This window comes from Puma concolor, chromosome E1 (assembly GCF_028749965.1).
Source record: "Puma concolor isolate L17-30 chromosome E1, mPumCon1.1.hap2, whole genome shotgun sequence".
Taxonomy (NCBI): Eukaryota; Metazoa; Chordata; class Mammalia; order Carnivora; family Felidae; genus Puma; species Puma concolor.
The window spans coordinates 20,783,891-20,809,542 of record NC_141680.1 but is presented as its reverse complement, the minus strand read 5'-3'; the positions used below and the strand labels follow the sequence as shown (position 1 = coordinate 20,809,542).

Genomic DNA, 25,652 nt, shown 5'->3' with positions numbered 1-25,652 from the left:
GTCTAGTCTGTTGACCTCATTCACATCTCACCATTTGTTCCATTACCATCTTTTACAAAAAAGAAAAATCTTTTTCTACCCCCAGGATCAAATGCAACATTTGGTTGTCATGTGTCTTTAGTCTCTAGCTTCGAAGAGTATCTTTCATGATCTAGACATTTTTGAAAAACCCAAACCATTTAATTTGTAGAATAGCTCTCAATTGGGTTTCTATAATGTTATCTCATGAGTAATTTCAGATTTTGCATTTTGGGCAGGACTGCCCCAGAAATGATACTGTATCCTTCACAGTGCATCACAGCAGAAGGGAGATGATGTCAATTTGTCCCATTACTGGTGATGTTAACTATCATCCCTTGGAGGAGGTGGTGTCTGCCAGGTTATTATTTTTCTCTTTGTAATTAAAAAGTAACCCGTGAGAAGATACGTTGAGACCACGAAAATATTCTGTTTCTCATCAAACTTTTGCCTCCTAGTTTTAGCAGCCATTCATGATTCTTGTCTTGTGTTGCTACAGGGGTTGCTAGATGGTGATACTTCTATTTCTACCAATCCTTCTACATTACTTTGCATTCTACTTTAAGGAAACATTCCCTTCTGATTTGTAACAGCACGGTCTTGTGGACTCCTACATTATTCCACGTGTTATAATCCACTACTGTCATTATCTGGAGGCTCAAATTGTTCCATTTTACTTTCAAAAAGGGCATTTATGCAGGTATAAATCAGCATTACTGTATGATCCACTTTATAAATGAATATGTACTCACACCAAAAAAAACAAAAACAAACAAACAAAAAAACCCAGAAAGGATATATACACCAACAGCAGTTATCTTTGAAGTAAATGTAACTTTTTTTGTGTTTTCACATATTTTCCCAATTTTCTACAACAAAAATATACAATTTTTGCTACTAGAAAATGTTAACAAGTACTATTTTACAGTCATAATTTTTAGCAGTAAAAATTGGCATGTTCTAAATTTATAGATGGCCACTAAAATTTACCTACTGACATGTAAAATGCATTCTTTCATCCCTTCAACAAATATTTCTTGAGCACTTCTATATACCAGGCACTATTCCAGGGTGCCAGGGATACCACTGATCATAGCACTAGGTATCCCTATTTTTTATATATATTTTTAAATTTTTATTATTTATTATTATTTTTAGAGAAAGAACACAAGCGGGGAAGAGGGGCAGAAGGAGAGGAGCAGAGGAAGAGAGAGAGAGAGAGAGAGAGACAGAGAGAATGAATGAATGAATGAATGAATGAATGAATTTATTAATTAATCTATCTTAAGCAAGCTCCATGCTCAGCACAGAGCCCGACACAGGGCCCAATCCCACAACCCGGGGATCATGACCTGAGCCGAAATTAACAGTTTGACACTCCACCGACTGAGCCACGCAGGCACCCCCTCACGGAGATTATATTTCAACAGATTTAAGAGATTTTCACCAATAAGAGATTTTCACATCAGGATAAAAAGCAAAAATTTAAAAACTAGCCATCCTTGATTCACCCTTCCTCTATACTGAACACTTAAACTCTGTCAAAACTTCCTTTGAAAATTTTTTTATCAAAAAATTTGTTGATGTTTATTCAATTTTTGAGAGAGTGAGAGAGACAGAGTACAAGCGGAGGAGGGGCAGAGAGAGCGAGACACAGAATCGAAAGCAGGCTCCAGGCTCTGAGCTGTCAGCACAGAGCCCCACATGGGGCTCAAATCCACAAACCGCGAGATCATGACCTGAGCCGAAGTTGGAAGCTTAACCAACTGAGCCATCCAAGAGCCCCTCCTTCGAAATTTTAAATATTCACTCCTTCCTCTCTGTTCCCACTTTTCCCTAATTATGGGACTCTTACTGAAACACCTCTCTATTCCCAATTTTCTCCCCGCCTCCTCCAATCTCTCCTCTTACTAAAATCTATCAACAATACAAATACCACTCCATCTTTTCATTTTCTCAGCTCGTCAAAAGCCTGGACTCTCAATTACCTACCACATCGAGGCGAAACTCTTCTGCTGGCCTTTGAAAATCATGCAATTCATAATTTAACCTCACTTCATCTACCCAACCTCATTGCTCACTATTCCCACACACACAATTTGCTCACATAAGGCCATTCTGCTCTGCGCAAGCACAAACAAGCTATGATGAATCTTGCCTCCTCACAAGGTTTTCTTCATCTAAAACATCAGTCCCTCTCTCCCCTCGACTTTTCCAAATGTTAACCAACTCTGGAGGACAGCTCAAATTCTGCCTCATCCTTAAAGACATCCCAGGACTACGGTAGACCTCCCTTTCCCCCTCTGAACTATTTCCGTGCCACCTAACCTACATCAAACAGTTATGAATGGAAGGTGCATACTTCACATGTATGTGTCTACATTAACACAATAATCTAATATTTGAAAACCCTTGGATAATGAACTGAATTTTCTAATTTTATATGAATGGGAGAAAGACTTCTAGCACATCGACCAGACCAACTTCATTTGACTTGCTTTCACCTCGCCCAAGCCCAACAGCATTGCTACTGCTTCAGCACTGCCATTTAGGAAATTAAGTTCCACCTCGTGGAGCATCTATCCCATTCAAAGCTCAACAACAACTGCAAAGCTGTGAACGCTAGGAGGAAAAAAATTTCTAAAATTACTTTTTTCGATTTGTCTTTAATAGAAAATAATTAATGTTGAAATTTCAAATAATATCAAAGGAGGGTGTGATATAACAAAGAATCCATCTGGTCTTCATCCCCACACAGTTCCTGGCAGAAAGCTTCAAAACGCCTTGGAAGTTCCCATGTGATAGGAGTGTGTTTTGTTATAGTCTCTTTCAACCATACTTGAGTTATCCTAATGAGGTGACTCATTAGGGAGAAGGGAGGGCCTAGATAGGCCCTAGATAGGAGGATGGGGATTGGTTGCCAGAAAAACTACCCATGTGATTAGCGGGTTGGAACTTCCAGCTCCACCCCAAAACCTATCAGTGTGGTGGGGGGGCGGTGGGTAGAGGAAGCCCACAGATGGAGTTCAATACACAGTCAATGATATAATCAATTGTGCCTACATAATGAAGCCCCATATAAAAACCCTGGACATCAAAGCTCAGGGGAGCTTCCTAGTTGGTGAACAGATTGATGAACCAGGAAGGTGGTGCACTCTGACTCCACAGGGACAAATGGTCTTGGCTCAGGATCCTTCAACACCTTGCCCTATGTACCTCTTAATCTGGCTGTTCATTTGTGTAACCCTGAGTATAGCACTTTCCCAAGTTCTGTGAGTTGTTCTAGTGAATTATCAAGTCTAAGGGCATTGTAGAAAGCCCCAAATTTGTAGTCAGCCAGGAAGAAGAGTGGATAGTCTGGGGACCCCACTTGTAGCTGGTGTCTAAAGTAAGGGTAATCTTGTTGGGGACCTTGCCCTGTAACTTGTAGGATCTGATGCTAACCCAGGTGGTTAATGTCAAAACTGAAATGAATTGTAGAACGCCCAGTGTCAGACAATCGTCAGAAAGAAGAGGGCACGACAGTTTTGTATTTATAAAAAGTAGGGATGGCTCAAAAAACTGAGAAACACTGTAACAGAACTATCCAAGAGTACAAGTTCCACTCTGGCATATTTTCCCGGGCCTGGACCAAACTAGAAAATAAACAAACAAAAAAACAAAACAAAACAAAAACCTAAAAGATCATGTAGAGAGTATTAACTTATGCTTCTACATGACCCATCTTACTTGTGCAGACTCCTTCTATTAATTCATTTGAGAAGTATTCACCTGATTGCCTTCCAAGCACAAAACTTAATTTTAGATACTCTATGGGGATAATATGGAAAATGTATTAAACAAGATAAAATTGCTATGAAAGAAGTATGGATCAAGTACTATGTTCAATCACTCTTGAAAAACAGGAAGGTGGGCAGGGAAGGATGGGAAGAGAATACTTTTCTCAGAAGTCTCTAAATATAGCAGAAAAATTGAAAATCTCATAAAAGAAGCTTACAGTTTGGTCACAAGGAGGAAAAATTGAATAATCAGTTAAGACATGTATGTTTCTTAAGACAGTGTTGTGCCTGTGTAACAGGCAACCTTCTAGCACATCACTAGTGGTCTCCTGAAGGACTTCCTAGACCTTGGGGAAAACATTACTTTTCCTACCAGCTACTGAGTATCTCTAGAAAGACTAAGGAACAAATATTTCATTATCACCCACAGGAAATTCCACAAGGGCAGAGAATGTGTCTTTCTTGTTCACTGTTGAATCTTAGCTCCTAGCAAATGCTCTTAGTAAATGGAGCTTATGGCTTAGCGGTTAAGAGCACAGATTTACAATTTAGGAAGAGTGGCTGGTTACTTCTGAGAGAAAGAGAAGGAAATGCAAGGGGCTTCAACTAATTGGTAATGTTTTATTTATGAAGCTAAGTGATGGGTATTTGTTATATTATTCTTTATACCTTTGATATAAATTTTTCACCAAAACAAAAGGAAAACAATACAGGCTTCAGAATCAGACAAGACTGGACTGAAACCTTAGTTCCAGTACTGACTAGCTGTGTTTCCTCAGGCAAGTAATCAAGCCTCAGTTTGTCCCTCTATATAGTGCTGAACAGCTTCAGCAGAATTGGTAAGAGAATTAACACGACAGATATATAACGCTTAGGACAATACCTGACAAACATAAAATACACAAATGATAGTTGTTGCAATGATGATGAGCACAGTTTAAATTAAAGGAGTTAAGGGAGTATGAGAATGGGCCAGAAATTTCGGATTTGGGAATCAGCTAATTAGCAGTATAACCTTGTGTTGTCACTGACTCTCTCTGGGCCTCAATTTTCTCAAGTTAGAAAGAACGAAAGAAAGAAAGAAAACAGAAAGAAAAAAGGACCAGATGCTATCAATGTGTACACTCTGTGAGTAATCTAAACTATCATGTAGCACACCTGGAAGACTGGCCTGCAACAGATGAAAAAGCGCATATGACATGTACCTTACAGTACCCTAGCAATGGCAGACAGATCCCCAAGTTGTATCTGCTATCTATTTTAGTTGTGTATGGGTAAGTGATCAGTGAGGAACATTCATCTATCTGTAAGAACAAAGTGGGACTCAAGTGGGACCAAGCCAATATGGGGTCCAGAAATCTGTAGAACTTGCTGACTTATAATGAGCATTTTGTAACTTTTCTCCTTAAATAACTGCTTCCGTTATGGCCTTGTTTAGGGTCCCAGAAACGCCAAACCGTTTGCTAGCTCAGGGTAGTATTCATCTCAACATCCACAGTGGTCCATTCTAACTCCACATGATGATGCACAATGGAGGCAAAATAGCTTAACGTGAACCACGCCAATGCCCTTTATTCCAGCATCAGAAAACCTAGAACTTGGCCCTCCTGCCTATTTTTTACTCTTGGCAACTGAGGCTGCAGAGCAAGAGTGCATTTGGGAAAGAGCCCTAATCAAGTTCCTTGCAAAGGGCGGTGATGTCTGAGCTAAGACAACATACAGCAGAGTTCTGTCACCTGATAGCAGAATGCCTCTGCTGTGAAGTCCAATTGCATCCACCAGGCCCTGTATGTTATTTATTTTAGTAAGTGGTAAAACTCCCAGGTACTTAAAACAACAGACCTTTCAGAAGATCCAATGCTTGTACAATTCCTGTGACCTTTGAACTTCTGGGTCTTTTTCCCTAGTGTCTCCAAAATCCCACAACTACTGCCAGCACAGATGTTCCCAGAAACTGTTCCACTTCTGCAGGGCTCTCCGGGACATCTTACGTATCTCTACATTCTTATCCATGATCAACTATTTATTGAGAATGGGAAAAATGAGGGGCACCTGGGTGGCTCAGCTGGTTAAGCGTCCAACTCTTCATCTTGGCTCAGGTCATGATCTCACAATTCAAGAGATCAAGCCCCACATCGGCGGGCCTGCTTGGAATTCTCTCCACCCCCCACCCCCACCCCCGAAAGAAATAAACCTAAAAAAAAAAAAAAGGAATGGGAAAAATGAATCAGATGTTCAATAACTCAGATGCTCATTGTTACCCAAAAGAAAAACAAGTCTCCCTCCTGCTTGGTCCTTGAGAAATTTGCCTGCCTTAATACCCTTAAGACCTTGATTCCCCTCAGATTCCCTTTTCAGAATTACCTTTTTAAAAATCTGCTTGTATCCCCCCACTCCAAAGCCCTGACCAGTCTCAGAAGAAATCTACCTAACTTTTAATCCGTAGATCAAAATGTTAAACAAAAACGATCAAAATTAAGTCAAACACCAACATTAAGTGGCTTATTAGTTTCCAAGAAAGCTAAAGACTATTGCTCCTTAATCACAACCACTAAGGCTCTCTTAGCAAAGTTCAGGCCTTCAACAGGTGTTCCGTGTTACTTTTGAAGTCCCCTCCCTCACCATGACCCTTACGTGTCATCCATTCTTCCTCATCTTTCTGCTTAAAACTCAGGAGAACACCCCTTTTCCGAGCCATCGTCCCTTTCTTCTTTTCCCAGCAATATTTCCAGAAAAGAAAGCCCAACATTCTGAGGCAATTCAGATTTCTTCACAGCTCAGCTCAACAAGGCAGTTCCGGCTGCCTGTGCAGCAGCAGGCTCCTGACAAAACACAAACCTGCCACCAGGTCTACTCCGACATGGCAGGCCTCAGAGACAGAAAAGGAACGCCCACCCCCAGCAGGAGAAGGGCACTGTAAACACTGCAACAATTAAAGAACTCTATGATGCTTGATGATACAGACAGTGGTACCAAAAAGTAAGAAGCATTCCATTTAAGTTATTTATATGGGTACTATCATTTAGAGTATGGCATTTTCATTTATTTATTCATTCGTATTGTGCCTCACCCATTAAAGAATCTGATGCAGTTTAGTACTCACTACAATAAAACAACTGAATCTAGTTTCTGAAGTAATTGTATAATAGGCCTTTTAAAAATCAAACACGAATTTCCTTCACATAAAAATCCAAGAGTGATTTCCTCTTTAAAAAAAAAAAAGTTTAAAATTAGAGCGAGACACATTATAGTGAATTTAGGAGAAAATGAGCACATTTTCATTAGTATCATTTTGGGTTTCCTTTTGGAAGAGCAGTAAGATGATAGCTACTTTAATAAAAGATCAGATGTGATTAAGTTAAGAAATGCTTCAGTGAATCTAAACTAGAGTTTTTTGCTTCCCTTAAGGCTTAACAACCAAACCCTGAGTAAGACTATCAAAGAAATAGGGAATCGGCAGGTTTAAAATTACAACAGGCCGCTAACTTTAGGCTAATCTTAACTGCAAAAATAAATGAGGACCTTAAAAACAAGGAAGACATTTTAGAATACTGAATTTTAAAAATTATTTAAAAAAAATTTTTTTTAACGTTTATTTATTTTTGAGACAGAGAGAGACAGAGCATGAACGGGGGAGGGTCAGAGAGAGGGAGACACAGAATCTGAAACAGGCTCCAGGCTCTGAGCTGTCAGCACAGAGCCCAACGCGGAGCTTGAACTCACTGAATGCGAGATCATGACCTGAGCCGAAGTCGGCCGCTTAACCGACTGAGCCACCCAGGCGCCCCTTAAAAATTATTTAAATAAGCCTACAATCAAAAAGGCTCTTTGACAATGGCAGGAGTATAAACACTGCATATTTTTAACTGCTCCAAAAAATAATTTCCATAAAGGAAGAAACCTCTCTAATTACTCCACCAATTAAATTTTATATGCAAGATAAATATAATCTATGATATTGTTACATAATTTATAATACCTAAGTATAAATAAATACATGTAAAAATATAATATATGTATTTGATATAAGTATATTATATTATATGGAGGACAAAAAATTATTCTTTGTTAACTAGCCATTTAATGGTCTCTATTTCCTCTGTTTTGCCTTAGAAACACTGAAGTGATCTGTAAGAACAAAAGGCACGGTCACAATTATCCCCAAAGAGAGAAGGCCTTCTGATTCAGTTCAACACAACATGCTACAGTTCTGTCTGACACTCCATGCTTCTAAGTAGGTCATCCATGGGAAACATAATTCATCACTATAGAACAAATTATCTAGATTTATCCAGGCTAAAAATTTCTTTGTCTTTTCATCACATCTTTTGAACATCTACTGCTAAATGACAGCAAATTCCTAATATTAATGAAGCAGAAATAACATTTTCTAGTTCCAAATACCATCCTACCAGCCATATTGGCTATTTTTCTTGATAACAAACACCCCGTGCTTTAAGAGGCAAAGGGCCCTACTCCTCATTTTTATTGGCTTCTTAAGAAGCCTTGTTGACTCTTCCTAAATTAGGAAATTAGAATATACAGGGAGCACGAGGGTGACTATGGAGGTAGAATTTTAACTGGGAAACTTTGGCATTTGTGGCAACAGCTGAGTATTGTTCCAAAGGAAAATTTCATTGATCAAATCAGACCATCTGGGCTGCAGAAGAACAATGTTACGGTCTATCCCTCTCCTTTGAACTACATCAACACTAGGGCCCAAATGGTGCCAGAGGAACAAAAAGATGAGTTTTAATACAGATGTGAGAATGATACAGAATAGACTTTATCTGAACAGAAAAGACTATGTAGACTATGCTTGAACATGCTCGGTCACAGACTATCATCCAGGTACTAAACACAGTATAACTGAAAATGGAGTTTAATCTTCAAATATCATTTAACAAAGACCAGAATGGAAAGCAATACGGCTTTAAAAGGATTGTAGAAAGTTTTTTCTACCATAAATGCTAGCTTATTACTGAAGTTTCTTTGACTCTTATCTTATGCCTGAAGAATTGTTTCCCAGTCCCACTAAGATGACCTCTGGTGTTTCTTTCTTTCTTTCTTTCTTTTTTAATCTTTATTTTTGAGAGAGAGACAATGTGTGAGCAGGGGAGGAACAGAGAGAGAGACACAAACACAGAATGCAAAGCAGGCTCTAGGCTCCGAGCTGTCAGCACAGAGCCCAATGCAGGAGTTAGAACTCATGAACTGTGAGATCATGACCTGAGCCAACTCAGACACTACCAACTGAGCCACCCAGGTGCCCCGACCTCTGGTGTTTCTATTTCTTTTGGCAAGGAATAGAACTGGGGCAGCCAAGACATGGAATAGACGTGACCCCATTATTAGAAGTCACTGGTATGCTTTATGGCCAGAACACAGGAATCTCCCAGGTCAAACAAAGCTAAGAACCTGGAACAAGAGACTGGATGAACACTGCCCCTTCAAATGCTAACAGCAACCACATATCAGACCGGATTTGAGAAAGGAGAATGAGCAGGGGCACTTTGGTGGCTCGCTCAGTTAAGCGTCCAACTCTTGATTTTGGCTCAGGTCACGATCCCAGGGTCGTGGGATCAAGCCCCACATTGGACTCCATGCTAAGCATGGAGCCAGCTTGGGATTCCCTCTCCCTTTCTCTCTGCCCCTCTCCCCAGCTTGTGCTGTCTCTTTTTTTTTTTTTTTAAATTTTTTTTTTTTTTCAACGTTTATTTATTTTTGGGACAGAGAGAGACAGAGCATGAACGGGGGAGGAGCAGAGAGAGAGGGAGACACAGAATCGGAAACAGGCTCCAGGCTCTGAGCCATCAGCCCAGAGCCTGACGCGGGGCTCGAACTCACGGACCGCGAGATCGTGACCTGGCTGAAGTCGGACGCTTAACCGACTGCGCCACCCAGGCGCCCCATCTTTTTAAAATTAAAAGAATGAAAGAAAGAAAGAGCAAACGAACAAGAATCAAATTTTTATGACTAAGAGTGATTTGGAAAACAAGCAAAGTCTAAATAAATGGAACTAACCTAAACTCATTCATTCTTCCAAAAGCTATAGAAGACCTCTGAACAATGTGGGGGTTAGGGGCGCCAACCAACTCTCCACCCCCCTGGCGGTTCAAAATCCTCAGAAAGCTTTTGACTCCCCCAAAACTCAACTACTGATAACTACTGTTGACTGGAAGCCTTACAAATGACATAAGCAGTCTATTAACATATATTTTGCATATTTTATGTATTATATACTGTATTCTTACAATAAAGTAAGCTGGAGAAGACAATGTTATTAAGAAAATCATAAGGGGGGGTGCCTGGGTGGTTAAGCGTCCGACTTTGGCTCAGGTCATAAGCTCATGGTTCGAGAGTCTGAAAACTGCAACAGGCTTTCTGCCATCAGCACCAGCTTCAGATCCTCTGCCCCTCCCCTGCTCGTGCGCAGGCGTGCTCTCTCTCTCTCAAAAATAAACAAACGTTAAAAAAAAAAAAAATCATAAGGAAAAACATTTACAATAGTGTAAAAAAAAAATCCCTGTATAAAGGGACCCACACAGTTTGAACTGCATGTTGTTCAAGGGTCAACTGTATTTGACTTTTTTTTTTTTTTTGAGAGTGAGAGCACTCATGCGGTAGGGGAGTAGAGGAAGAGGGAGACAGAATCTTAAGCAGGTTCCACGCCCAACATGAGCCCGATGCAGGGCTCAACCTCACAACTATGAGATCACGACCTGAGTCAAAAATCAAGAGTCAGACGCTTATCAACTAAGCCACCTAAGGTCAACTGTATTTGAATGCTCACTTTGTGACAGGCCTATTCCAGGCACGGGGTATACAGCAATAAAACGAGGCAAATCCACCACCCTCATGAAGCTTACTTTCCAGCCCAAAAGACAAGTGAACAAATATGCACACAAGAACTGCCTGAGTCAGGGCCTTCTTGTAGAGAAAGCAGTAGACAGCACTACAAGAGTGAAGCAAGGGCCAGACTGTGATGGCGTCTGCAGGCCTGCATAAAGAAGTCTGGACTTTCTTCTAAGTGAAAGGAGAAATCATCAAAGAATTTTAAAAACGGGTAACAGGATCTGAGATATTTTTTTAAAGATGATTACCTGCTACATAGAGAATGGACAAAATTAGAAGGAGGGAGACTGGTTAAGGAGATATTACAAAAGCCTAGGCCAGAGCCAATCGAAGCTTGTAATGGCTTCAACTAGTTTCGATGATAAGCTAATCAGTTAGACATTGGGTAAGAGTGACAGATTCATTTAAACTTTTTTTTTTAGTGTTTGTTTATTTTTGAGAGAGAGAGAGAGAGAGAGAGAGAGAGCAAGCGAGCAGGGGAGGGGCAGAGGGAGAGGGAGACACAGAATCCGAAGCAGGCTTCAGGCTCAGAGCTGTCAGCACAGAGCCTGATGGCGGGGCTCAAAACCATGAGCTGTTGGGAATGCAAGCTGGCGCAGCCACTCTGGAAAACAGCATGGAGGTTCCTCAAAAAACTAAAAATAGAACTACCCTACCACCCAGCAATTGCACTACTAGGCATTTATCCAACGGATACAGGTGTGCTGTTTCAAAGGGACACATGCACCCCCATGTTTATAGCAGCACTATCAACAATAGCCAAAGTATGGAAAGAGCCCAAATGTCCATCGATGGATGGATGAAGAAAAAGTGGTATATATATACAATGGAGTTATTACTTGACATCAAAAAGAATGAAATCTTGCCATTTGCAACTACGTGGATGGAACTGGAGGGTATTATGCTAAGTGAAATTAGAGAAAGACAAAAATCCTATCGCTTCACTCATTATGAGGACTTTAAGAGACAAAGCAGATGAACATAAGGGAAGGGACACAAAAATAATATAAAAACAGGGAGGGGGACAAAACAGAAGAGACTCATAAACATGGAGAACAAACTGAGGATTACGGGAGGGGTTGTGGGAGGGGGGATGGGCTAAATGGGTCAGGGGCACTAAGGAATCTACTCCTGAAATCATTGTTGTGCTATATGCTAATTTGGATGTAAATCTTAAAAAATAAAAAATAAAATTAAAAGAAAACAAAAAAACCCACGAGCTGTGAGATCATGACCTGAGCTGAAGTCGCATGCCCAACCGAGTCACCCAGGTGCCTCTGACCAGATTCATTCAAAAAGAGGGTAACAGTTCCACTTTCTTAATGAGTTTGATCAGAAGACAAACATATCTCAACTTAAAAACAAGACTTCACTAAAACTAAATCTTGTGTAATTTTAACGTACCTACATGATTTAGATAAAAGGGTATTAAGGCTCATGCTAATTTTATTGCAACAAGGACATTTGTTAAGCATACTAACGCAAACATCGTTAAACACAAATTCTGGCCAAAGAACCTGACCATGAAAAATCATAACCTGAGAACTGTTTTGCATGCTTGCATTTTTAATGATTTTAAAAATTTTGTTTTGTTTCAAGAATGGCAACTGACTTTTAACATGGCCTGAATGGTATTCACTGTGTTCAATAATTAAGATAAGGTGCAAATGATCTTTAAAACACTTTGGCTTTCTCTGCAAACAATTACCTTAAAATTCATAGACAATCTAACTTCTTTGATCTAAGCACTAAACAGACAGTAAGCATCAGTTAGCATTTAAGCCTGGATGGATCAGAATCCAGATTCTGGATGGGCCAAAAAAAGATCTGTTTCACCTTCGGAGGACATTATAGGTTTAGCCAAGAGAATGTTGAAACCATTCACAACTATTTGGGAGCTTCAGTGAATGAAGCAGCTGCTGTGTGGTTCTGGGACAGATGCTAACAGCAATAAGATGTACTGAAGTGAAAGCAAAGGAACAGGCTCTACAATAATACCAGAAATGATGTGGGGATTTTGTTTGTTTGTTTGCTTTTCCCATTTCTCTTAATTAACCATCTTAAAATGACAACTAAGTTACTGCCACTTCTACCTAAAAAAGTGGTTTTCCAGGGGCGCCTGGGTGGCTCAGTCGGTTGGGCGGCCAACTTCGGCTCAGGTCATGATCTCGCAGTCTGTGAGTTCGAGCCCTGCGTCGGGCTCTGTGCTGACAGCTCAGAGCCTGGAGCCCGTTTCAGATTCTGTGTCTCCCTCTCTCTGACCCTCCCCCGTTCATGCTCTGTCTCTCTCTGTCTCAAAAATAAATAAACGTTAAAAAATTAAAAAAAAAAAAAGTGGTTTTCCAGATAAATTCATGTGTTAGACCAGTATTAAAATAGCCTTCGTCACAGTTATGTTTACCTAGCATTTAAAGTGGGGCAGCTAGGCTAAAGCTAACAAATATTTACATTAAATCTCAAAAAATAATGCTTCTGGGGCACCTGGGCAGCTCAGTCGGTTGAACATCCATCAACTTTTGATCTCAACTCAGGTCATGATCTCACAGTTCATGGTTTTGAGCTCTGTGTGCTGCTCAGCTTGGAGCCTGCTTGGGATTCTCTCTCTGCCCCCCCCCCCCAATCATGTGCACACAGTTGCACAAGTACACACACGTGCGCACTCTCTCCCTCTCAAAATGAATTTAAAAAAAAGAAAACTAATCTTTCCAACTTTTTCCTCCCAAAATACCAACCTTTAATATAACTCACTAAAATTACATACTTCACAAAAATATAATCCTAATATTTTTAAATGTGAAAAAAATTATATATATGGTAGCTGGCCTAAAGCTTTTGGTACAAACCTTTTCAAGAAAAATGCCTTCCTCAAAAACTAAGACTTTCTCTTAGGTCAGGTAACTCCCTATAATCAAAACACTCTTGCATGCACACTTTTCTCAACTCTCCTGTTTGCTTTCATATCTGCAGAACATGGCTTTTAGTTTTCTCAACAAATTTTTGGTTCTTTTGTGTATTTCTAAATAAGTAATACTGTTAATGTTTTAACTTAAATGCCCTAAGGCTGTCAATATATCTTACGTATATATAGCATTTCCATTTAGATGTTTCACAGACGAATTATACGCTTCCTAAAACTAAAACCAAAACATAGGATTTCTGCTTTTAGAACATTAGTATTACAATCACCATACTATAAAACAATTTTATGACAGTTAAGGATCAGCTTTTTAAGTGGCTCGTCTACTCACTTTCCCTACCATATTCCAAATGCATCAGCTATGAATCACATGTTAAGTAACACCTTCCTGAACTTTGTCAAGGAAACTGATGCAAAATACAGATTAAGATACAATAATAAATAAAGACTAAAATTCACAACTGCAAACCCAAAAGACAACAGTGTCAGGCCAAGCTTACTTCCAAATTCTGATTCTAAAGACTTCTCCACAGAGCAGATGAACAGAGGCTTCAATGAATATCAAAGAACACTACAGAGAAGGGTAAAAATGTGTTAGCTTTCTTCCTTGGGAGTGTATCACAGTGACCTGGAGGGGCTACTCTAGGCTGAAATGGAGTTTGGAAAAGAATGCTTCAAAACAGCAATGGCAGAGCATTAACTAATGCACAAACAAACAATTCAGTTCTCCCAGCCCACTTTCTTATTTTAGTCCTACCAAATGAGTCATGTAACCAGCCAAGTGATATCAAGAAGTCCCTGTTGTCCTGTCCCCAAGTCAGTAAACAGAGGCATTTCTCCTTTATTATATCTTAAAAGGGTGAAATCTAAGAATTTCTAGGGGGTCTTATGTGTATGTGCATGTGTCTGTTTTCCTGTGTGCCTGTTATTTATAAAATAATTACCAAACTACGGAATAAATAATGCTTAAAAAGAGGGGAGTAAATTAGGCTTTAGGGTAAGAATAATTCTCTCAACTAAAGAACCCTCCCCAGATAATTATTCATTCATTAAGCACTTGTGTAACTTGTATAACTTGAACTTGAGAGTAAATTTTTGAGGAAACAGCGAGCATAACAGAAGTTATTCCAATGTAAAGTGCAAGTATCTCTAAAAACGCTCCCTACCATGAAGTCAATGCCAGAGGGTGGGAAGACTGCGAACGTGAAAGAAAGAAGAAAAGAAGGAAAGAAAGAGACAAAGAGAGAAAGAGAAAGAAAAAGAAAAAGAAAAAAGAAAAAAGAAGAAAGAAAAAAAAAAAAAGGCAGAAACCTGACCTTGTCCGCAAGTCGAACAGTCCTGCGTCCCCCTCCCCCTAGCTTCCCCGGGAGCCAGTTCACACCATCCCAATTGGTCAGTCGGCCTGTTTCAGCACCTGCCCGGCAGTGACAAGGGACTCTCCACGAAGAGAAAAGGGTCTGAAAGGCAAGCGGCCTCGGAAACGCGTTGAGGCCCAGGAGGAAAGGATTCGAAGCGGAAAAGGAGGAAGGAGGAGAGGACCTTCGGAGAGATGAGGCTGGCGGTCAGAGACTCACAGAGACAAGGCTCGAGAGGACGACTGGGGGTCAGGGTCGGGATGTGTTAAGAGGGCCCAGGGTGAGGTGAGAGCTTGAGGGCCGCCAGCGGGCTGCCGAAAGGGAAGAGCTAAGGGGCTGGGAGGCCCGAGAGCGCGGAGAGGGGCGAGCAGGCCCGGGGCGGCAGGGGCTGCGGTGGCCGCGGCCGGCCCCGGTGCGCGGACTCACGTTCTCCCACCAGCAGGATCCGCACGTCTTTCTTCATGTCGGCGGCTCGCAGGGGCCGGGCTCGGCCCGCACGCATGGAGCGGACTCCTCTCGCCGGGAGCGCTCAGCCCACGGCGCCCCTCTCCCCGCGCTACCGGCGCCGCTGCCAGCCTCCCCCGCCGCCCCGCCCGAGCCTCGGCCGGGGCCCGCCGCGCCGCCTCCTCTGCTGCTTCCCTGCTCGGGAGCCAGGACAGCGCCAGCTCCGCCTCCTCCGGCTCCGCGGGCGGCGGCGGCAGCGGCGGCGGGGCCGACGGGGCGCCGCGAGGGACAAGCGCTTTCGGAACGCGAACGCTCTCAGGGCCCGCGCGGCGCCCCCGGCGTCCGGCAGGCTGCGGCGCAGGGCCAGGGAGCCTAGCCCACCTTCCCCAGGGCGCCGCGACAGCAGATACGCCTGGGGCTCAGAATTTGAGGAGTAGATCCGCTAGTCTGACCCCATTTATTTTGCAGAATTGGGGCAGGAGAAGTTATTTTTCCAAGGTCACATTAGAGCCTGGCAGTGACTCAAGACGGGATTATTCTCACCAGACTATAATCTCCAGGAGGGCAGCGACCTGTCTACCTGGTTTTCAGTAGCATCCACACCTTATCAGAAAGTGCTTGATTGATTAAAGGGTGACTGACTCCTGGGATAGAGCCTTTTCCACTACACAAAACCACCACCCTAGCTGCTTTTTGCCTGTGATGCTTACAAAATACAGTTCTAAATAATGGCATTCTTTTTTTTTACCTTGTCCTTGTAAACAGATTCATTTCTTTGTACCAAACTTAATGACTTCCTTCTGCTCTAAGTCAAACTTAGTTTCTAAGCCAAACTAAGTCGCTTTCTGTGGTTTCCTCTGAGAAGGGTCTTCTGATATTTTAGTTACGCTTGCTGAGCATAATGCTGGACACATAGGTGACACTGGATAATGAACTCTTACTGACTTTTCTAATATTGCCTTAATTCCCTCCTGACCCTGTCTGTCTGGAGGAATTTGTTGCTACATCCCAAATGCTAGGACAGTGTTTGGCATGCAGCAGAAGAAAGAGATAAATAGATACAGAGATATATATAATTAATGAGGAAACACTATCTGCATAATGTGACTTTTTTTCTGTCTTAAATATTACATAGTAAGTTTTTAAAGGAAATAAAATGTGTGCAAAGTACAATCCCCCTTTCTCCTAGGAGAAGCCATGGGGTGTGGTGTAGCAGTTAAGCGCTGCTGACAGATTGCATGGGATTGAATCCAGAGTCCATTGCCTAATCAGGTATGTGATCCTGAGTAAATTCTTCTACTTCTCCAATCTGTCCATTCCATAATGTGGCAATAATGATAACAATACGTATGTCTTCAGGTGGTTTTGAAGAATAAGATAATACACGTCAACCATCTGGTACGGTTCCCGACTCATGGTACCTGCTGTATTGATTTCAGCTATCATTATCATCATCAAGGGCACTGAAAAGTTACAAGCCACAGGTTTTGAGGCAAATACATTGTTACACTTATAACAGTATTCTGCCTCCTTAATATAATGATGTCCCTACGGAGCATAGGAGAGAGAGCCCTTCCAAAAAAACGCTCTATAGTATAAGGAGGGAGATAGGAGAGATACACTCCCTGCTCACCGGGAGATAATGAAGTCCTATCCCAGGATGGACACAAATAAGACAGATGGAAATGTGAAATTCAGGAGTCTTGATAACCAGATCTTTCAGGGAAAAGGATTCTTCTGAATTTCAGTATTACACAATGGTTGAGTTGAAAAGACAATTACAGAGCCCCTATTCCAATACCATTACTCTATAGGTAAGAAAAGCAAGACCCAGAGAGATACTGTGACTTGCCAAAGGCAGTCGAGCTGAGACTAAACCTTGGCTCTGCCATCCTTAGTGAGTGACCCTGGGCAAGTCACCTGTCTGTGCCTTAGTTTCCTCTCTCCCAAATGAAGACTATAATCTCTTCCCAAACTTCTACCTTATGGGATTGTTTGGAGGATCCCATAAAATAATACATGTGAAAAAAATGTTTCCTTAAAAAAATAAATTACACAAATATCAGATGACAAAGGCCCTTTATAAGTGGGCAAATTCTTTAGGGCACTGCCTGCTCCAAGCAACCCTTTGTGGACAATCTTGACCCCAGGAGCTCTGCAACAGCATTGCCAGCTGATTACAATGTGAATTCTGTGCACCTTCTCCAGAAGCATGAGAGACAAGGCCTTCATGGTGTTGTACATGTGTGTTGGGCAACGGCTTTGGCATTTCTATTAGTTGAAATGTCTGGAAGGCAGAGGACTAAGAAGAGTTTATTTGGCAGGAGAACATCACACAGTTAATACTGCAAACTCCTTTGTAAATAAAGCCTACTTAAAAATCCAGACTTAAGGGCCGCAGAAAGAAGGCAATCCGCAACCACTGTCAGCAGGCAAAAATTAATGGTTTGGCACAAACGGAGACCAACACTCATTAAATTGGGGAGAGGGTGTCTGGGCCTCCTGGGCAATGTAAGTTTCTTCTTAAAACACCTCTACATCTCTTGATCAGCTATACTTCTGAGGCTATGCCTCCCTTGCCCTCCCTTGAGCTTTATGTCCTTCTCATGATATTAACAGACATCCATCAGGGATCACTCTGAAGGTCTCCTGGAGACAGCATAGTTCAGGGGTTAAGATCAGGGACCCTGGAGTCCACCTGCCTAGGTTTGAACCTCAGTTTTGCCAGTTCCTAGCTGTGCATCATCAAACAAATTGCTTAACCTTTCTGTGCCTCATCTGCTAAATAGTAGTAACACCTCATGGAATTGTAGTGAAGATTAAATGAGTTACTATAGTAGAAAAACAGAATAGGGGCGCCTGGGTGGCGCAGTCGGTTAAGCGTCCAACTTCAGCCAGGTCACGATCTCGCGGTCCGTGAGTTCGAGCCCCGCGTCAGGCTCTGGACTGATGGCTCGGAGCCTGGAGCCTGTTTCCGATTCTGTGTCTCCCTCTCTCTCTGCTCCTCCCCCGTTCATGCTCTGTCTCTCTCTGTCCCAAAAATAAATAAACGTTGAAAAAAAAAAGAAAAGAAAAACAGAATAGTGCATGGTACATGGTCAGTGATTTATAAGTGTTGAATAAACAAAGTGAATTTTGAAGAAAGAGACTTGTGCACACGTCTCTGAGCCTAAGTAAGAGCCACGTGATGATGCACTGCAGCGAAACACAAGCCAGAGGATGGAGTTACTGGCAGTGGAATTTACTGTTGGGATATTGCAGACTGATTACTATGTATTAAGTATATTGGATAAAGCCAAGAGGACACATTGAAATCTAGAAGGCATTGATGGAATTTTCCTCCAGAATGCTGCTAGGAAGGAGTTCTACCATCACAAGACAAACCTGATGCCTCCTCAACTGTTCAGGGGACATAGGGAGGTCTGAACACAGTACCTTTGCCAGGAGATAACAGGATCCGGCTTTTATGCCCATCAAAGGAGGAACTTGCCACACAGCCTGTCTCTGCATCCCAGGACAGTGGGCCACCCTGGGCCAGTGGGCAGAAGATGACCAACATCGGGTGAAATAAGAGGCTGGCCTCTGATTGGTGAGTTAGACATAGTCCCAGGCAAGAGGCCAGTAAAACTTGGACTGGAATTGGCCCCACTCCTCAGACCTTCTATCTTTGGTCTCTAAAGTTAAACCCAAAGTAGCATCCATCCTTCTATCTCAGACCTTCTATCTTTGCTCTCTAAAGTTAAACCCAGAGTAGCATCCATCATCCATTCTTCACTTTTGTCTCCCACTGCTTCCAGGAAGACTTCTTCCTTTTCCTCTCAAGCCTGCTCTGGTGGAAAAGTCCAATGCTGATTGATACAGAGTAAATATTTTATCTTGCCTTGTAATGCATTTGCTCTTGGGTCATTGTTCAAACATCCATGTCCTCTGCATAGTCACATGGATAGGTCTCTAGAGGACACGGGTTCTGCTTGCTTGATTTGGCTGGAAGGTCTGTCACTCCACACAACTACTTATTAAAAGGCATTTGAGGGGCGCCTGGGTGGCGCAGTCGGTTAAGCGTCCGACTTCAGCCAGGTCACGGTCTCGCGGTCCGTGAGTTCGAGCCCCGCGTCGGGCTCTGGGCTGATGGCTCAGAGCCTGGAGCCTGTTTCTGATTCTGTGTCTCCCTCTCTCTCTGCCCCTCCCCCGTTCATGCTCTGTCTCTCTCTGTCCCAAAAATAAATAAACGTTGAAAAAAAAAAAAAAATTAAAAGGCATTTGATAGTTAGCCATGTGGAAAGGAAATTTTTCCACCTAGGATCCTCATCTTTAACACAGCATAATTTGGAGTTGTGGAATCACTATATTGTACACCTGAAACTAATGTAACATTGTATGTCAACTATACTTAAAAAAAAAAAAAAGCCCTCATGTATTGATGAAGTTGCATCCAGTTTACTTCATAATTTTCTTAAGTCCTTTCAAATACAGATTGTAAAACAAAAACCCCCAATTAAGAGATAGTTGGTATTGAGAAGCCTCTCAGATCCATCCTTCCCACAAGTGGTGTAATTTCCCTTATGGAATGGGTAGAAGCATGGGCTCTGGAGTCTACACTTCATCTCCAACACCTTATTAGCTGTGCAACATTGGACAAGTTACAGAACCTCTCTGAAAAACCTAAACCTCGTCTGCAAAATGGAGCTATCTCATAGGGCTCTTTTGGTAATTAAATAAAACCTAGATAAAGCATTTATCACATTGCCTAACAGATCACATGCTCACATATCACCCTTCACTGCATTTTTTAATTTGGAATTCATTTGCTGACATGCATTACCTTTCCAAGGGCAAATTGGTTAGCCTGCCCACTCAAATTGTAAAGTCTGAAAGGCAAAAGTGCATTTAATATAACTTTTGATCACTGTAAAGACATTAAAATTTTTGCTGACTTATTATAGATATCAACCATTCTCAAAAGTTTTAGGCCACAGGCTGTTTCTGCAAAACCAAAAATTCCATAGAATAGTAAATGTATAATATCTGTTTATTTCTGCCAAGAAATCACAATTAAATATATTTCAAGAAAATAATTCAAAAGAAGAAATATATATATATATATACATATTCTATTTACAGCAACATTACACAGTACTTAAAAATGGAAAACATATAATTATAGGGGAATAAATTAAGTATGACATAAAATTATTAGCACTTTTGCTGTCATTATGGGGTGCCTGGCTGGCTTAGTTAGCAGAGCACATGACTCTTGATCTCACAGTCATGAGTTCAAGCTCCACACTGGTGTAGAGATTACAAATAAATAAACTGGAGAACTTTCGGGTCATTAAAACTAATGACTATTACAGACATGGAAAAGGATTTGCAAAGTAAGTGAAAAAACAGAAATCTAAAACCACATATAGAATTACAGCTATATAAAAACGAACTATGATCTATCCATTTATGCAACTTTTATCCTCTATATTTGTGTAGTTTTGAACTTTTACAAGCATGCACCTGTGTCCACCGGGTAATTAAAACTAATGGATGAACATAGATATTGGCTGAGAATACAAAGAAGGGAAAACGTGTAACGATTATGAATTAATTTTTAGTACCATCATCTTTTGTACGATGTCAAAGTTAATTTAATAATTAAATCTTTAAAAAAAATTTTTTTTAACATTTATTTATTTCCGAGAGACAGAGAGAGACAGAGCGTGAGTGGTGGAGGGGCAGAGAGAGAGGGAGACACAAAATCCGAAGCAGGCTCCAGGCTCTGAGCTGTCAGCACAGAGCCCGACTCAGGACTCGAACTCACAAACTGTGATATCATGACCTGAGCCGAAGTCAGATGCTTTACCGACTGAGCCACCCAGGCGCCCCAATAATTAGATCTTTTAAATAAAATTAATAGAAATATTTAGAAGAATAGCAATATGCTTTCATGGAGGTACTGATGTAGAATATTATGTTTATTCAGTCATTTAACAAGTAGTTATTGTCTCCAGGAGGTGTGAGGCTCTGAGCTAGGTGCTAGGGGCAAAGTACTGAACATCACTGATTTATTATGGGAGACAAGTGGTGGACCGGGTAGTTCATCTTTGGGCACCCTTCTTTCTTCTCACCAGAATCCTCCAAATCATTCTCCAGGTACCCAAACCTTTCAAACCCTTCCACAAAATAGGTGGCATCTCATAATCTTTTCCTTCCTTGGCCAAAACCAACAAGACTCGTGTGATGGTGTCCCATTCCTCCCGTCGTCAGCTCTTGGTACAGGGCACTGTTAACAAATGATCTCCCAAGCAACACCATGCCTTAACCCAGCAAAAATGCAAATATCCCCAGGGAGCTCCTAGGAAAATGACCATGGTTTTAGCCCGAGTGGCCTTCCTGGTCACTCTTAGTACTAGTTGGTCTGCTTTTTCTTAAGTTTATTTATTTATTTATTTATTTATTTTTTTAAAAATTTTATGTTTATTCATTTTTGAGAGACAGAAAGAGAGAGTGTGAGCAGGGGAGAGGGAGACTCAGACTCCGAAGCAGGCTCCAGGCTCTGAGCTGTCAGCACACAGCCTGAAGTGGGGCTGGAGCTCACAAACCATGAGATCAGGACCTGAGCTGAAGTCGAACGATTAAACGGACTGAACCACCCAGGCACCCTGCGCTGGGGGTGTTTTCAATGGAGGAGTAACCTCTGATTTGTGTTTTCGGGGAAGCTCACATTAGCAGAATGAGAACAGATGGGAAGAGGGTTCTGACTAGAGACAGAGGGCTCGGATTAAAATAATCTGGGAGAGAAGCGATTAGAGTCTGCGCCAGAGAAAACGCCGAGGGAAGAGGAGGGGCCACAACTGGAATGATTTGAGAAGGCAGAATCCAGTGTCACTACTTGGTGACTAATTGTGCAGAAGGTGGTGAAGAAAAGATCCTATGGTAACTCCAAGACATTGTGTCCTGACCAAAGGCATAAGGTTTTCTCCCCCAGGGCATATCTGTTTTGAAATATAAAGGTGAAAAAGATTTCACTGGGCAGGGAAGGAAGACATAGTCTTCCAGACCGCATTAGCCCAATCTCTTAGAACCGGGTTTCCCAAAGTAGTGGAACAAGAGGTCATTGTAGATGGTGCAGGGACATTAGAAACAATGACCCCTGTGGCCAGAAAGTTTTTCCCCTTTTCTATTATGGTTTCTACCCTAATTAAGCCAAAATGAAAGCCTCAAGAAGTCTGTAACCCGTGATAATCTCCTCTTGCAAGAGAGAACGCAAGCAAGTGACGAATCCCGGGATCAGAGCCCTAGAGGACAGAACCAGGCTAGTCACCTTGTTTTGTTTTCCTTGAAAGATATATTTAGGGTTACCCCTTTATTTAAGACACATGACCCTGATTTCCATTTACGTAACTTTTTAAAAGTTTCCTTTTGAATCGCTTCTCGGCCTTTTGGCTAAGATCAACTATAAGGTTTCCTTTGGAAATGAATGTACCTGAGAGGGGTCAGTGAGTTGGTTTAGGAAAAAATATTAAGTAAAAAATGGTGCAGGAGACAATGCAAGGGTAACAAGAATCGTGGCACAAAAAAGGCTGAAGCTTGGGAAACCCTGTCCTAAGAAAGCCTATGGCTGGCTAGGAAGGTAAATCCCAAATTGAAACAAATCTTTGGCCTAATCCTGAATATAATTCAAGAAGATTGCACTCCTCTGGAAGGACAAACACTCATGTAATGATTAGGGTGGGTTTTTTTAATGTTTGTTTTGAGAAGGAGAGAGGGAGTGCGCAGGCATGCCTGGAGGAGGGGCAGAGAGAGAGAGAGAGAGAGAGAGAGAGAGAGAGAGAGAATCCCTAGCAGGCTCCACACTGTCAGCATGGAGCCCGATGCAAGGCTCAAACCCACAAATGGTGAGATCATGACCTGAGCCAAAATCAAAAGTTAGATGCTTAATCAACTGAACTGAGCCACTCGGGCGTCCCAGTGATTAGGGTTTGTGTGTGTGTGTGTGTGTGTGTGTGTGTGTGTGTGTGTGTGTGTGTGTTTGTGTGTGTGTGTAAGATTTTATTTTTAAGTAATCTCTACACCCAACATGGGGCATGAACCCACAAACCCGAGATCAAGAGTCAGTCGCACACTCTGGTTTACTGACTGAACCAGCCAGATACGCATTGCAGTGATTAAGGTTTGAGCAATTACAATGAAGATAAATTTGGGTTTGGGGCTGAAGGCTCAGGCAGAAGTGGGGGATGATGGAGCTGGGCACATACCAAGGAAGATTCTCCCTTCCTGTCAAAAGCCTCAAGTGCCCCTGGGGAAGGGATTTTTTCCCTTGACCAAAGCAAGAGAGCCTGAAGTACCTCCAAAGAGCAGCATGTTGCATTTTGTGGTTTGTTTCTGCAATCAGCTAGGAAATAAAGTCTTCAAATTAAACTTTTCCAGAAAAAAAAGTATTTGAGGGAGGAAAAGAAAGAGACAGATAGATATAATTGTATTAGAGGTTGCTGTGACCCTAAGAAGGTGGCGGCTTCCTGCTTGGTAGGTGGTTCTTCCAGGAACCCAAAGCCCTGGACCCCAACAATGGACACACCAGTAGGTGTCTCACCAGCAGGTGAAGTGTGTGTGTGTGTGTGTGTGTGTGTGTGTGTGTGTGTGTGTGTGTGTGTGAGAGAGAGAGAGAGAAGTGGAGGGGAAGAGAGAGGAAGAGATAGAGGTGGCCCTTGTCACTGACATTACTGCCTTCTCCCTAACCCCTAGAAAAAAAGAGACAAGTCCACAAGAAAACGTAAGTTTTTGAGAGAAACACCTGCAGAGAAGGTGAGACGCTGCCACAGGAGTCCCCAGTGCTCTGCCCATTAGCCTTTCTGTCCCCACAGGAAGTCTTTCCAGGTGGATCCCTGTGTGGATGATTCCTTCCCCCATGTGGCATAGATCCAAGTGAGAGGCCCTTCAGCCACTGGCATTTCAGCTTCATTATTTCTATTCTGGAGGATTCTTGTTTTGTTTCGTTTGAGGAAGGGCACCACTTTTCACAGTGTCCTGGAAAGTTTATGCTGACAGAAAACTTGAGACAAAAGCAAAGAAGCAGAGTGCGAACCTTCATTCTCTACTTAAAATTTTTTTTTAATTTTTTAATGTTTATTTACTTTTGGGAGAGACAGAGACAGAGACAGAGAGAGGGGGGTACAGAGTATGAGTGGGGGAGGGGCAGAGAGAGAGGAAGATACAGAATCCAAAGCAGCCTACAGGCTCTGAGCTGTCAGCAGAGAGCCTGATGTGGGGCTCAAACTCACGGGACGTGAGATTGTGACCTGAGCTGAAGTTGGATGCTCAACCAACTAAGTCACCCAGGTGCCTCTCTTCTTTTTTTTTTTTTTTTTTTTTAAGTGTTTATTTATTTTAGGACAGAGAGATAGAGTGTGAGTGGGGGGAGGAACAGAGAGAGAGGGAGAGAGAGAGAATCCCAAGCAGGCTCCACACTGTCAGTGCAGAGCCCAACATGGGGTTCAAACTCACGAACCGTAAGCTCATGACCTGAGCCAAAGTCAAGAGTCGGAGGCTCAACCAACTGAGCTACCCAGGTGCCGCCCTCCCCCAAAATTTTTTTAATGTTTACTTTTGATGGGGGAGCTGGGGCAGAGAGAGGGGGACAGAGGATACAAAGCAGGCTCCCCGCTGTGAGCACAGAGCCAGATGTGGGGGCTCAAACTCATGAACTATGAGATCATGACCTGAGCTGCACCCCACAATCTTGGTACTTTTAAAGGGCAAACATCAAAGTGACTCTGGGTGAGAAGATAAAAGGTGAGTGATGCAGAAAGTGAAAACAGAGAGACCTTTAATGGTCAACTGGCACCAAGAGAGAGGCCCTGTCCCTTGCTCAGACAACCCAAGGCCACTATACTGAGGATTACCACCACCACCAACCACAAAAAAAAGAGCACCTCGTGGCTCTAGGGCTAGCTGTGTCCCATCAGACTGGAAGGCCAGGTCTCAGCACAGGATCTCATCAGAGGGTGTTGAGGTTAGAGACTTGACAAGGGAGAAACGGCCTGGTCCCTGCTCTGCCAGCTGACTGGCCCTGGACAAACCACTAACCCTGTCTGGGCCTCTGCTCCCTGGTTTGTGAGAAAGCAAATTAATAGAACATATAGAAGAATTTTGCTTGGCCCTGTTTTCAAGGATATGTATGTAAATTAAATGTGAGTCTCAAGATGTGAGAGGCCAAGGTGAATTAGAGGCTGCCATGATTGTGTCATTGTTGCTGTGGTTATCATTGTCCTGGCGTTTTTCTAATTTCCTCACCTA

The 25,652-nt window shown here is 42.2% G+C and overlaps 1 protein-coding gene across 8 annotated transcripts in view; it reads right to left on the bottom strand.

Moving 5' to 3' along the window:
* Nucleotides 1–15,590, bottom strand: part of RHOT1 (ras homolog family member T1) — a 65,236-nt gene extending 49,646 nt beyond the window's left edge. For 2 of the 8 annotated variants that reach the window (XR_015243985.1, XM_086686572.1), the window contains exon 1: nucleotides 15,351–15,589. Coding sequence is in view for 6 of the 8 variants with exons in the window: in XM_086686572.1 (XP_086542698.1) it covers nucleotides 15,351–15,426 (76 nt within the window). In the remaining 2 variants the exon portion in view is untranslated. Of the gene's footprint in view, nucleotides 1–15,350 lie in introns of all 8 variants that reach the window. The other 6 variants (XR_015243986.1, XM_086686573.1, XM_025917279.2 and 3 more) reach the window with 4 other exon arrangements.
* Nucleotides 15,591–25,652: the final 10,062 nt, after the last annotated feature.